The following is a 14,914-nucleotide window of genomic DNA, read 5'->3' on the forward strand; positions in this document are numbered from 1 at the left end:
ATTGGTACCAACACAATCTTAAATTCAGAGTACTCAGCTATGAAGTGGTCATGAAGATAATCCCAATGTAATCCAAAAACGTTTCTGACATGCTACCACCTGGTAACTGCCATTAGTGCCCTGTTAGTGCATTGTCATTCTCTCCATCAATTTTAAGGAGATTACTTGGAAGTACTAAATGATAAAGAGTTGAGTGGGCACTAAGGTGGACTGTTTGTCTTCTAAATATATCCATTCCTTTTTGGGGTTCTATGACCAGATGTACTGCAGATAGGAAAGTTAAAAAGGAAACATACTCCTCAAGTCCTCTTGGAACATTGTATAGTAATATTGGTAACCCTGGTTTGCTTGGGACGGTTCCAGTAATACCTATTGTCCTGGTGTCCTACCTGGTTCAGCATTTGTCACAGGCTTTTCATTTTTAATCAAGTATTTTTGTTAACAGCTACATTAAACCAAACCAGAAACGATTTGGTAGAGATGCACTTTGTACTTGAAGATTCTGCCATGGTCCTTCCTGACAGCGTGTGAGTTACATGTGCAGCAACATCAGTCAAGGCCCACTCAGGAGACAAAGCCATGTCAGTTGTTTGAACAGGAGAATCAGTCTACAGAATTGTTCATTAGGAAAAGGAGTAAAACAAGATTCTTAGTGGAGCAGAAGTAGCAAGTGCAAAAGGGCAGCTGCTATCTCCAGGCTGAAAAGAGTGGACGATAAAAGACAGTGAAAAGACTACCTCTACTCCCTTGCTCCCCGCTGAGATTCAGACCTCTTTGAAGAGGGTGTGGCTGGCACAGGAACCCAAAGGCAGCCGCTGATCAAAGGGCATGTGTTAGAGCTGGGCAACAGAAGCCATTTGACTTGCTGGTGGGTGGGAGAAGTCTGGAGCTGGTCTGTAGAAGCAAAATGCCAAGTAGAGATACAGTTGCCTGAGGTTGCAGCTTTTGTCACTGCAGAAATGGCCATTGCATGGAGAAAGCATGAGAATGTAGCTAGAGATGGTCGACGTGGGCTGCTGGGACCCTGCACTGAGTAATCATAGGACCAGAATTTGGAATGGAAGTGACTTTCCAAGGCTACCTTGGCTCAGTGTCTCCCCAGCACCCTCTATTGAAAAACCCCAACATCGTGCCAGCTAGTAGAGCCATACAGTCATCCCTTGGTATCCAAAGGGAACGGGGATTGGTTCCAGGACTCCCATGGTTACCCAAATCCGAGGATGTTCAAGTCCCTCATATAAAATGGCACAGTAATTGCATATAAAATGCGCAACTTCCAATACACTTTAAACATCTCTAGATTACTTACAATACCTAATACAATATAAATGCTATATAAATAGTGGTTATACAATATAGTTTAGGGAATCGTGACAGATCCCACCATCCTAGGCTTAACTACAAAGTACACGTCAGGAACAATGTAATGTTTTTTCCCGATCCCCAGTTAGTGGAATCTGTGGATGCAGAACCCAGGGTTATGAGGGCTGACTGTAATATCTACAGGGTCCAGTTCCATTATTACAGAGTTTATCAATGAAAGATGGTTTTAGAGCTGAAAGAGAGTAAATCGATAACTGACAAAGCAGTGCATAGAGTTCTCATTTTAACCTGTGGTTAAATTTGAATGGAAACCAGCGAATCTGTTTCTCTTTTCCTGACCCTTTCCAGGAGCTTTGCCTTTCAAGGATAGCATATAAGGAACTCACTTATTGATCAAACACGTGCTGAGCTACAGTAGCTAGGGGCAACTAAGTCCTTATGGACTCTAGTGTTGGTGAGAAAGTATTTGATGTTGCTTTCCCCATCAGCTACTTGGTTTTTTGCTGTGCTTACGAGAAGCCAATATTTGGCAGGGTCAGTTGAAAACGTGTAAAGTTATAGTTTAGGCTTATGTAAAATATGCACAGGGAAATAAAGGATGACCAACCAATTCAGTAAAAAGATTATGAAAAAAGCCTAAAGTCTCTGGCAACAGTGGTTTCATCATTCATTGCAGAGTGAAAATCTATAGACATTTATTTATTTTATTGTTTGGTTATACTTTTTTATTTTGCAATAAATTCTTTCAGCAAACAGTGAGCTCAAAATTAAGTACTAAATTTTCATACTTCAAGAAATAGAATGTGTAATGTGAACAAAACGTTGTTTACCATCCACCATTGGTAACATAGTGCTATCTCTAACTGCATGAAGTCAAGGAGATGCAAATATATAAGAAAATATCAGCATCTCCTTCAAAATTTAGTATTTATTGTAAGAAATTCTATCCAAAGACAACAATCTAGTAAGTACAGCTGCAGGGGGTGCATTCATACATGACTTTGTGAAGCAGAAGTTTCATTTGATCATATGACTTACTCTAAGTTAGTTTCTCTTATTTTCAAAAAGTAAAACAATACACGAAAGTGTTGGCTCTATCAGAAGAAAAACTTCACATTTTGTTAAAACCAATTTCATCAAATGCTTCAAATAAAAAAGCAGTCTAAGTTTTTCATTTAATTCATGGATAGAATCAAAGTTGAGCTTCTGGAAGTTCTCTCTCCCAGAGGTAAAGTATATAATACTTTGTGAACGAACATTGTTAAAATTTTAGTTAAAATGTGTATCGGTGAAGACTTTTGTAATGACAATGTGAATCAGATTTTGATAGAACACAACCCTGTGTAAAAACAATATTCTTACTAGATTGAAAAACTTTGGAGAAGAAATGACCTTGGACTTAGTTACGACGTACACACAATTCAGATTGCATGAATCGAGTTGCAATATTCCTCCTAGATAGAATCTATAGTTGTCTAAATTAACAAATATTCTTTATATAATCACAACTACAAAATATTTGTGATGAAGCTGCTGATGAACACACCAAGAAAATGTCAGCATGTCAGCACATGCTTTTCTCTTCGCTGCCTATCAGTAAATGCAATATAGTTATGTGTGCTCTTTTTCAAAATTATTTTAAATTAGCCTAAATGTCCTTCTTTGAACTGAGTCCTTTAAATTTGGGGTATATATTGTTAAAAATCAATTAGAAATATTTAATTAAAATATTCAAAGAGTGGAGTACCCAGATTTTAATTAGGATGCTTTTTAAGTCATCAAAAACAAAATGTGTGAACAAGAAGGCATTCAAAGTTGTGCCTACAAAAACAAGGGAGAAACTAAACTAATTAAATAACATGAGCTCAATGGTATGCAGGACTTCATTCTGAAATTTAATACTTGAACTTTGGACTATCTCGACCTGTGGGAAGAATCTTTAGATAGAGTTCCTGTTTTTAGTTGGATAAATCTGTACTCTATAACAGAATGCAATGACACAGCTCAACTTTATCCACCCAACATATTCCTCCCACTCTGCAATCTCCACTGTAAGGAACAAGGCGCTGCCTTCATTGTGGCCATAGTCCACAGCGAATGCCTCCTCAAGGATCAGCTCCAATCCCAGAGGAAGTGGCAGAGGGATGCCCTTATTACTTGCAACCCTGATGAATTCATAACTAAGGTCCTGGAGCTCCCCAGTTTCCAAGAGCAAGTGCTGGCTGGAATATAGGAAGACTGTAAAGGATGGCCCGGCCCAGCACTAGCAGAGAAAAAAAAGTCAATATCCAGAAATCATCTTCCTGGGGACAGAGTCTGCCATCCCAGTGAAGATTTGAGATGTCAGCTGCACACCTGTCCACATAAGTTCTGACAAGTCCCTGCTGCTGGACTTCGGTGAAAGCACATTTGGGTAGTTGTGTCGTCACTACAGACATGATCTGGACAGGGTCCTGAGCACCCCCGCTGCTGTTTTCCTGTCCCACCTGCACGCGGATCAGCACACAGGCTTCTTAAATATCCTTCTGCAGAGAGAACAATCTTTGACATCGCTAGGTAAGCCCTTTCACCCTTTGCTAGTCGTTGCCCTAATCCAGCTCAAGGCTCGGCTCCAGCACTACTGCAGCCAGTGCCAGCAGTTTCTACATTGCGTCGGTATAATTCCTGCTAAACGCCTTCAGAAAGGAGCTGAGGTCTCCAACTCCGCAAGTTGATTAGTTCGCTGTTGGGAACACGTGATTTGGGGAAAGTTTCACACCTGCCTTGCCCGGCACTGCAAGCTTGATTTTGGCTGTGTACTTGTCCACACATCTGTCTGGAAACTGCTCTATTTGGGGGACACCGTGCCCTGCAAGGCTCTGGTCCAGTTGAGGAAAGATGCTACCCTTTGATACACAAGGCCATGTTGGAAGACAGTCTGGAAGAGCAAGTCGTGGAAAAGACACATAGCACTATCTACCAGGCGATCGGTGTGGGGATGCGATGATGCGGAGCTCATTATGCTGAACCGCTGCAGCCAGTGTTATGCCAGGATCCCGCTCTTCAGCCCTGACTTCAATGAGAAAGTTGGAATTGCCTTTGATCATGTAAAGAGCTGCTTAGGAGACTTCCCTACCATGCCCAAGCTGACTGCCCCGCTGAAAGCCCTATTTGCTGGCAACATTGAGGAGGTGGAAGAGAGCAGGGAGAAGAGGGAGCTGCGGCTGGTACAGGTGGCCCTCCTCTCCAGGAAGTGGACGAGTTGCTCTGAAGACAGGGAACTCCAGCAGAAACGAACCCATGCAGAGGAGCCTTAGAGCCACGTTGTGGAACAGGCCTTTAGAAATGCAGCGAAACCCCTATGAGGAAGGACATCCATCTGGGCACATATCCCAGAGGCATCTGGAGGTGTGTCCACATCCCAGATCCTGGTCCTGCCCCCAACTAGCAGGGGTAAGTCCTGAGACTCTGGCTCCCTGCTGCCCAGATCCCTCCTGGGTTTATTATTTATTGCTGAGGATTAAATAAAATCATATGTGTAAAACATCCAATGCAAAGCAGGTGCTCAGGAAACATCTGTGAATGGGTGAGACCAACTTTTCCTAGAATCAAATCCTGGGAGGATTTTCTTTCTTAGATCCTCACAAAAAAAATTGCACAACATAATGGACATATATTCTGGTGTAATTTCATCAAAGATGGGGAAGCATTGTTCAGGTGACTGTACCTTTTACTCAAATCACGCATTGCGTGATAACTCCAAAGTTGACATAAGACAGCTAAAGTGAAATAACTCAGTGAGACCCAAGGAGCCTTTGAAAGCAGTATGCATGTTTATTCTATGTATAGTATGATTTTTTTCATGGCAAAGTTCTTAACTGTATTATGTTCATAACAGGACCACTGGTGTTCATTCATGGCTTACTACTGATATGGCCTGAAGGTTCTCATCCAAGGAAAGGAAAGACAGACACCTTGAAACCTGAATGGTTAGGGACTATTGCACTATAACTGTAAATACAATTAGTGCTGTGTAGAGGGGGGACAATACCAGCAACCCTTCATAACCCTGTCCTCTTCTCATTTCACTTATATCAACGTTTCCTCAGTCTTCTTAGTCATTCCCCATGGCTAAGTTGCTGGCTTGGCTACAAGAAGGAAAGCGAACCAGTGACAGAATGAAAATGTGCATCAAATCAGTTAAGTTAGAGGGAGCCTGAGCTCCTGACAGCCTTAAATAGGTAAGTGGTTGAAGTCCTTGCAGCTGTCCCCTGGAACACAGCACAGCTCTCCCACTTGAACCTCACACGTCATTTGGTCCCCGTATCACTGAGCAGTGATCACATTTCCAGCAAATAACACACGTGGCTGCGGAAGGCTTAGCCACCTCTTTTTGTCTAATACTTGCAGTAACATAGAAAGTCATCTGGTATGTACTCCAGAAGTTGTCTTAAACTGCATTACTGTGAATGGCCCTAATCATCTCTGGCAATTTAACTTTTTCAGGGAAAGCGGATGGTTGTGCATCTGAACAGGTCTGTGACCACAGATCCCCAAGAATGCAAACTACGATAAAGGGACTGATTTCTTATGGGCCTAAGTTAAATGCTCTTCCTGCTTCTATGCTAGCTTCTAGAGAGCTCGAAACAAGCTTTAGAATAGAGCTTCCTGCTGAGAGTTTCTGAGACCTGCTTCCCACATTTCCTCATAGCCTTTCACTTCATTCTCTCACTAACAGTGCCACTGAATAGAGAAGAGAGAGAAGCACCATCGATCCCCTTGTGCCTGGAGAAGAGTAGCACAGCTGGCCACGAGCACAGCATTCTGCCCAAAGTGAACACCCAAGGGCCTCTCACAGGTGTGAAAGTGGAGGGGGCACCTCTCAGAGCTGGGGTATTTGCTAAGCCGCCAGTGCAGTCCCTGCCAACGTGACTACAGACTCTCCTGAATTGGAATTTCAGATCCTAGGAAACATCTGACATGTGAACACAAATACACAGGAGTTCTGAAAATGGGATTTCAAAATTAGGTCCCTGATTCCCTTTATTTGTAGATTGCCACCAAAGGTCACTTTGGATTACAGGCACATTGCGAAGTGTCAGAGGAAAAGTGGGTCAGTAGGAGACAGAAGAAGAGCTACATGCTGTGTTGACCATTTCCCTATGGGGAAGAGAATCGGCCACAGAACAGAATACTGTTGGTTTTGCTGTGCTGGATAAAGAAAAGGAAGGGGTGGTCAGCACAGAACCTGGGGGCAAATGATGCACATCGGCACATCATGATGGCGGCAGTGGCAGCTGCAGCCTCTGTGCCTTCCTCGTTGACCTCCACAAAGGACTTGTGCACTACCTCGGACAGAAACAGGTCTTTCCCAGACGACATTCCGGAAAAGTCTGCCCTGCCCAGATCAAAGGCGTCGGTCATGCCGAGAAAGCGAAGAACATCCTTCATGTCATAGTTCTCCTCCAGTTTAAATCTAGGGAGGAACACTTCCACCTCTTGTTTGTCCAACATGTCTGGCCTCGTCCATTCTATGAATTTCTCATAAGTAAGTTCTTTTTCCACCTAGAAGAGGAGAGTTGAAGATTTTATAGTCTAGAACAGTGCTGCCCAATAGAACCATCTGCTATGATGTGAATACTCTATGCTGCACAGTAAAGATGGCAGTAATGGGAAGTTATGCTCGCTTTAGAAATATTCACTGGGACACGTGGAGAACTGCTAAGCAGAAATTCAATGTGATTCCCCTGCCATCACAGTGCGATTATTGCTTAGCACTCATTACCGTTTCCAAATCAACGTTATCATCTGGAAGCATGATGATCATATTCAGCTCTTTGCCGACATAAGGCAACACCAGAATTTTGGTGAATATTTCTCCTATGTAAGTCATATTAAAGGTAGATTTCTTAAACATCATTTGGACAGGTTTCTTCTCATTCTATAAAGGAAAAGGATAAACGTTAAGTTGAAACAAGATGTAGTTGACACATAGGACAAATCAACAGAGCTGGCCACTCTGGATCCCTAGAAACACATTCTTAGCCTCAGAACATCACATCAGCCCTCCCTTCTGCCAGCTTGTCTTCATTGCCTCAACCTCCAAATATTCAGGTACCCAGGGCTCAATCCTTACACTGCCTTTCTCTTGGTGATGTCATTCAGTCTTGCGACTTTAAGTAGAATGCCCAAATTTATATTTCTAGCCAGGACCTCTCCCCTGTACTCCAGACTCATATATTATACTGCCTACCTGACACCTGCATTTGGACATAAAAGAAATCTCCAATATCACATGTCACACTGGGCTCCTCATATTCCCTTCCAAGTTCGCTCCATCTACAATTTTTCCCGCTTTGGTTGATGGCGATGCCATGCATCCCATTATCAAAAACCCTGGCGTATCCCTGACTCCTGTCTTTCACACCCCACATCTGACTCATTAGCAAATCATCTTGGCTCTACTTTTAAAATATAATAAATTCTGACTTGTTCTTCTCACTACCGCTGCTATCAGCCTAGCCTTGGTAGCTAGGATGCCCTCTTAAGTGACTCCCTACTCCTGTCCTTCCCACATGTGATTTTTCTCAGCCCGTTGGCCAAATGGACCCAGTAAATCCAATCATAAATCAGATCACATCACTCTTTGGCTGCACACCTTTCTGTGGCTCCCCCTCCAATCCAAGGGAGTGAAAGCTAACGGTCCTTAAAGGAACCCGTCGTGCTGACGAGAGCTCATCCCCCATGCCCTCTGCTCTCATCTCCCTTTGCTCATCTGCTAGAGCCACAGGGACCCATTGATGGTTCCATGGACAAACCAGGCCCAGTGAGCTTGTCCCAAGAACCTGAGAGTATGCCCCCTTGCCTCATTCCCGTCTTTGCTCAGTGAAGGCCCTAACCTGAAACTGCATCCCCAAACACAATGGCCTGTGCCTTTCCTCTATGTCTGTCTCTCAAGCACTACCACGATCTCATAGACCCGTTTTCTTATTTATGCTTACTGTCTCTCCCCCAGGAAAATGGAAGCTTCATGAGAGAAGAGGCGTTTCGCTACTTTTGCACACACTGTACTAGTACCTAGCATGATGCCTGGCCCCCAACTAACATCTGGTGAATAAATGGATGAACGACTTAAGGAAAACATAGTAAAAGGGCCAGGCAAAATGAACACATCTTACTAGGAGAAAAATGCATTTCTTACCACTGCATCCTTAGCCAGACAGTAAAGAAGATCCAAGGATAGTGCCTACATCCTACCCAACAGACCTCCTCAGCTCCTGACTACTGTATAAGACTAGCAGCTACAATGACTTTACTGCAGCCCATGAAGCAGGCACAGTGGAAGGCATGCTACAGTCTCTAGTTCTCTGGTACAGCACATTACTCTGTATTAAATGGAAGGAACCAAAGACATTTCTGTTTTAGCTTTTTGTCTGAGCCTTGTTGTAGCTTGCCCGAACCGGCCTCAGCCACGACTGCCTCTCATCCTCGGGCACCTCCTTCACAATTAAAGACCAAGAAAAAAGAAAGAATATGCTAGATTCAGTGAGAGGAAGATATAGGACCATCAGCAAATAACATCTCTAAAGCTAGAGGTAACTCAACTCAGTGTCTATCCTACATGCATGTACTTTTGTTTACTTGTTTTTAAACAAACAAAAAAATGTTTATATTATCCTTATTATCAAAAGAATCCCACATATCATTCCTTTGTTCAGAATTTGCTGAACACCAACTACGTACCAGCTCTTGTAAGACAGACCCTCTGCCCTCAGATGGCGTTCAGCAGAGTGAGAAAATGGTCATTCAACCCCTATGATGCTACTGTGAGGGGGGGCTGTGACAGCGTGGAGGAAGGGTACAGAAACCCAGCTGGGGAGGACGACTGTTAGGGTAGGTTTCTAGGGACTGCTGGAAAGAAAGAAGTATAGAGATACTGGTGGGAATGAAGGGAGAGAAGTAGGTGGGATCTAGATCTACAAAGAGCCTCATGTACCATATTTCGAAGTTAGAACTTTAACTCAAATATTCTGGGAAGCCAAGAAGGACCTTAAGCCTGAGAGCAACACCACTGGATTTGCGATACAGACAGAACACCTGGCAACAGGATGGCAGGTGACATGGGAAGGCAGACCAGAAGCTTAGGAGCACGTAGCCAACCTCTGATGATATAACGAGGGAGAAGAAGGGTGAGAGAAAAGTCCCACTTGCTGGGGAGTCTGGCTGCTGGGCTGACTAAAGCCATATAAGTTACTTAAAGTCAGCCTTCTCACGTGTTTTGAAAACCAATGTGAACACAGGGACTGTTTCCAAGAATTTCCTTTGTTATTGCAAATATTCACCTTGCTGACTTTAAATGGTCTTTCCTTGGTCTGCTCTTTGTTAAACTCTTGATGCCAGTTTCCTTTGAAGTAGATGGCATTCACGAGAATCAGAGGAGTCCTTTCATTAACTGAATTTGGAGACAGTAACTCTGTAATTTTACCTAAAAAGAAGAATTAAAGAACCAGTTAGCTAAGAGTTTCCTTATGGACGCCTTGGGGATAATATTCAGAGTAGGCCATCTTCTCGAGCAGTCACAGGACACAGATAAAGGAGTTCACTATCCTCCAAATATAACCATGTAAGGGATATTGGTCCTTAAAACAACAGCAGCAACAAAAACTTAAAAAGCTGTGGTAAGAAAAATAGCATCACTTGAATAAAAAACATAAAATGAACCAAGTAATATGTGCAGAATGAATTCATAACAAGCGAGATGGAAAGGAATACTTGGTGCCTAAAGAAGGGTGAGAGTTTGCAGCAAGCGTAAATAGTTTAAATTAAGAATCACAGGTGGATGAGGGCATGACTCAGTGTCCTGCGATAATGCATGGGAATCTGTAGAGCATGAGCTACTCTGGACAAGGAGACCGCTTGAGACCCGTTTCCGAATTTTCCTTTACACTATTTGTGAAAAGAAAGACTTTATTAACATTAATGACAACAAAAATTAAAGTGTGGATTGTTCTGGAAGAGGTGTATTGAATATTTAGACACCACAGATACACTAATAAGAAAAGGAAAACACTAGAGAAAATAATCACACACTGACAATACTTTAGAAGTAGATTTTTAAAGTTTACAGCTATTTAAAGAAAAAATCATTCCTGTATACATCTGAAGTTTTCGTGAAGGAACTGACAATAAGATTGAGTAAAACACACTTAAAATAGAATAACAATATATTGTCACCTTCTGTCTTGTTGGCTACCCAGGTGTTTATGTGTTTTCTGGCCTCCTCCGAAGCTTTGAAAAAATCAAGCTCTTCCATCTCTGCTTGGTAGAATTTGCGGCAGGAATCTTTGAAAGACTAGCAGAGACAGAGAGACATAACTGCATGGATACAAAAACAATCAACACCAACAGCTTGCTTTCTATTTGTATACATATACAAAATACAAATAAATATGAAAAGTGAACCTAAAATCCAATTTCTCGATTTTCAGCTAACATTCGATCTTTGCTTATAAAACTAAGTAAAACAGTGGTCTGAATAGTGAATAAACATCATGAACTCCTAGATCCTTTAAGGGAGTAGCTGTGCATCAAGGAGATGAACACAAAGACACTTAGACGCAGCAACTACAAGTGTGTCACTTCCAACAAGCAGTTGTATTTGCTAAGTGACACCCTACCCACAGCAAGAGCCACAGCGCCCTCTACATTTCGGAACCAGGCCATACACTAGAGGGAAAGTGTGTAATTACACACCACCACAACTTTCTGTGATGATGGAAACGTTCCAAATTTAAGCCTACAGCAACTACTGAGCACTGGAAATATGGCTGGTGCTAGCAGTAAACTGAATATTTAACTTTATTCACTTGAATTAACTACACTGAAATTTAAATGGCCACAAGTGTCTAGTAGCTACCATTTTATTCTAGAGTGTGAGCAATTCTCAAAAAATTTAAACTATAATTTTTTACTATAGTCTATGAAATGGTAATATTAATGAACATCTACATTATGCCATGCAAAAGCAAAAATTCATTTGTTTTTCATGAAAACAAAGGGAGTGAAATAAGTAATTTGATGACAGTGTATTGTGGAACGGTTTCCCAATCTTTCTTTTGAATAACTTACAGCTAAATATTTAATTATCTTTTCCAGGGTTGTTTTTATATTACAGGATTCCACGCTGCTCCTTCAGTACAGCATAATAGAAGCAATGTGGCACGGTAGGTATGAACACCAGTCCTGTGACTTATTAACTGTGCGACCTTGAAAAACTTGCTTAGTCTCTCTAAGCCTCCTTACTCACCCCTATACATGAGGATACAGCAGGAGCTATATCTCAGAGGGTTCCTTTGAGGACCAGATGAATTATCATTAACACTGTTGTATGCAACATTTAAATTCTCAGCATGTTGCAGACACTGCACATCCTATATCTTTTGGTTGGGTGTTGTTTAGTCCATTTACATTTAAAGTAATTATTTATAGGTATGTAGTTATTGCCATTTTATTATTTTCTGATTGTTTTTATAGTTCTTTTCTGTTCCTTTTTAATTCTCTTGCTCTCTACTCTTCTACATTGATGAATTTCTATAGCGTGTTTGGATTCCTTTCTCTTTATTGCTTGTATATCTCTTATAGATTTTTGGTTTGAGGTTATGATGTGCTTTGTATATACCAAGATATATTTACAGCAGTCCATTTTAAGTTGAGGGTCGCTTATGTTTGAATACATTCTAAAATCACAAGAATTTTTACTCATCCCTCCCCAGTTATGTTTTTGTCATTATTTTTACCTCTTTTGGTTGTGTGTCTGTTTGTGTATATCCCTTAATTTATTGTTGTAATTACACATAATTAGGACTCTTTGTGTTTATTGGAAGTTTTGTTTTTCTTTACATCTAAGGCTTATAAAAAGATGACAGTAACATAGAAAGTAGCTAAGACTGATAAAATTAAGTAAAGCAAGTTGTAAAAAAAAAATCACTTTGGTGTGGCTACAGCATTTTGGACAGCAATTTTGTAATATTCACTAATATTCACTTCAAATTTCACTCCCTTCTTCTCTTCTATAAGACTGTCTTGGAGTATCAAACATGCAAGAGTATTCACTGCCTGTATGACTCAGATTGGATACAACCTAAATGCTCATCAATGGGAAAATGGTTACAGTACATCCATAATTAAGAATAACAGGTAACAAAAAGAAAAAATTTTTATTCTAAGAAAAAAAAATTTTAAAGAATAAAAAAAGAATACCAGATACCAGTTAAAGAATGAGGTAGATCTATCTACATATATTGAGATGCAAAGAATTTAAGTCATAGTATTAGGTGAAAAAAAAAATTACAAAAATATGGATGGTATAATGTATGTAGGGAAAAACTCCACAAAACAAATTTTTACATGTATAAGGGAATACACGTCGAATCTATATAAGCTCTTATACTGGGAAGGGGAGTGTTGGGTGTAGAAAAGTGGTTGTAAAAACTCTTGTTTTGTCTGCTCTTTTGCATTTTTATATAAAAATAATATACTTGCATATTACTTGAGTAGTTTTTGAAAAATGAAAAAAAATGAAAGCATTATAAATAAAGAGAAGCAATCAATGTTCCTAGACAAATAAAAACTCTTTGAAAATTTGTGTTGGAAAAAACAATCAAAATATTTACATATGTAAAAAGTTGAAGACGGCTCACAATGCACAAAAAAATTACCAATATGTAAAAAGCAATGATTAGAAATATTCATTTTGATCAGTTCTTTGTTTTGGCCAATCTATCTTACATTGTGCTATGTTTTGTTAGCTTTTTTTATGTAACGATTCACTTAAGCTTCACAAAAATTTACAGTATTTGTTACAAGGCTCATTCTACAGAGGACAAAACTGAAAGAGAGTAAAAGGAAGTACAGGAGGTCAGTAGACCTGAGTTCATGGCCATCTGTGCAAATTTGGAGCCCACAGGTTTCTGCTGTACCACGTGACCCCCTCCTCCTCATTGCTTTTATTTTCTTCATAAAAAACAGTAATTATAACTTACTGAATCGAAATCATAAGACTTTTCTCCAAAAAGCCTGTTGGCAGTTCTAAGCAAGTATTGCGTGCCAGTCCTGTTGACACTGCTGAGAAGTGACTGGAAACCCTGGTGGACATCTTCACCCCCGCCACCACTTTTACTTAACGAAAGTGCCTGAAATCAAAACAGAATAAAAATGTACAATTTCAGTATGCTCTGACTTCAGGAAATGGATGCAACACTAAAGTCACAGCCTAAGAACTATACAGATCCTCACTACAGCTTAAAAGATTTATCCAATTAAAGACACAATGTGTCTTGAAAGCCATCCTATAACACTTCCTGCAGGGAGTGAGAGCCCTGCCAGCACTGAAAATGAAATGCCCCTTTGCAAATCCAGGTTCTAGTGCCTATTTCTTCTAGTCTGTCTGAAAAGAAGGCTGCCAACCAGGACTCCCATCTCTCTAAACACAGGCCATTCCTGATACTGAAAAGTGCAGCCTTTCTCCTCATCCTTGAGTCTAGGCTGTCCCTGTGACTTGCTCTGACCAATAGAACATAAGAGAAGTGACACCGTTCCAGGCCTAGGCCTTAAAAGGCCAGGCAGCTCCACAGCCACCATGATGTAAGGAAGTGCAAGCTGTCCTGTGGAGGCCATGTGGAAAGGCCTGGAGGGCAACACCACATGGGAAAAGCTACTTGTAGAATGGCAGCCCCAGCCAACAGCCAGTACCAAGGCTCCAGACATGTGATAGAGGCCTTTCTTGGCTCATGAGTGATCCCAGCTGACACGATGGAGTCAAACCACAAAATCTGAAAAACAATCACAGGACTCAGCCTAGATCTTATAACTTTATATCTACTCACAAACTAGCCACCACCAAGGGGTGGTAAAATCACTCATTCTCCTGACTAGAGGGCACCACTCCACCCCTAACAGATCATAGGCACTCACCCCAGGGCGCTTGCACAGGGTTTCCTGGCCACCCTCCGCCCACACCCCTGAAACACTAGCAGTGTTATCTGTTAAGAGCAAGTTCTTCGGGATTTGAAGCATGAGGGACCAGCTCAATTGACAAATTAATAGCATAACATTGCCCAGAAATGGCTTCAGGCACATACCTGGGCCATCTGGGCTGCGGTGTTTCCCTTTGCCCCCATGAAGACCATGGCCAGGGCAGAGGAGAGGCTCACGGGTGAGAAAAACACATTTTTCGCATTGTCTTCACCCAGCTTCTTCAAAAGTTTTAAGGCAAAGGTGCCATTTGCTTCTGACAGAGTATCCATGATGGCAAGTCTAAAATAATAGATTTAAAATCGGTATCACATAAGTCTCCAGCCACGCTACCCTCAACAAGCCCCATCTCGTCTGATCTCAGAAGCTAAGCAGGGTCAGGCCTGGTTAGTACTTGGATGGGAGACCACCTAGGAAGACCAGGTGCTATAGGCGTAAAAAAAAAAAAAAAATCAGTATCTCATACATATAAGATTACACACGTCAACTGCGTTTCATTCTGTTATTAATAGCACTGAGAAAAAAATGAAGTTATGTTTATAATGTAATCCTGTTTTACAAGGGAAAAAAAGCAGGAGGA

The 14,914-nt window shown here is 41.2% G+C and overlaps 1 protein-coding gene and 2 pseudogenes across 1 annotated transcript; 2 read left to right on the forward strand and 1 right to left on the reverse strand.

Annotated features, from left to right (window-relative positions):
• Positions 1-3,229: 3,229 nt before the first annotated feature.
• LOC105311367 lies at positions 3,230-4,991 on the forward strand (annotated as a pseudogene).
• Positions 4,992-5,113: 122 nt separating this feature from the next.
• SERPINB6 (serpin family B member 6) lies at positions 5,114-14,648 on the reverse strand. The gene is made up of 6 exons (XM_011387346.2): positions 14,442-14,648; positions 13,344-13,493; positions 10,537-10,654; positions 9,645-9,787; positions 7,088-7,243; positions 5,114-6,867 (listed from the first exon to the last, which is right to left on the reverse strand). Exons 1-6 carry the CDS (start codon positions 14,604-14,606, stop codon positions 6,463-6,465), a joined length of 1,137 nt encoding a protein of 378 aa, XP_011385648.1. The 5' UTR covers positions 14,607-14,648; the 3' UTR covers positions 5,114-6,462.
• A 2-nt stretch (positions 14,649-14,650) lies between these two features.
• On the forward strand, positions 14,651-14,769 carry LOC111735571 (annotated as a pseudogene).
• The last annotated feature ends 145 nt before the right edge of the window (positions 14,770-14,914 follow it).

This window comes from Pteropus vampyrus, unplaced genomic scaffold (assembly GCF_000151845.1).
Source record: "Pteropus vampyrus isolate Shadow unplaced genomic scaffold, Pvam_2.0 Scaffold1000003446, whole genome shotgun sequence".
NCBI classification, from domain to species: Eukaryota; Metazoa; Chordata; class Mammalia; order Chiroptera; family Pteropodidae; genus Pteropus; species Pteropus vampyrus.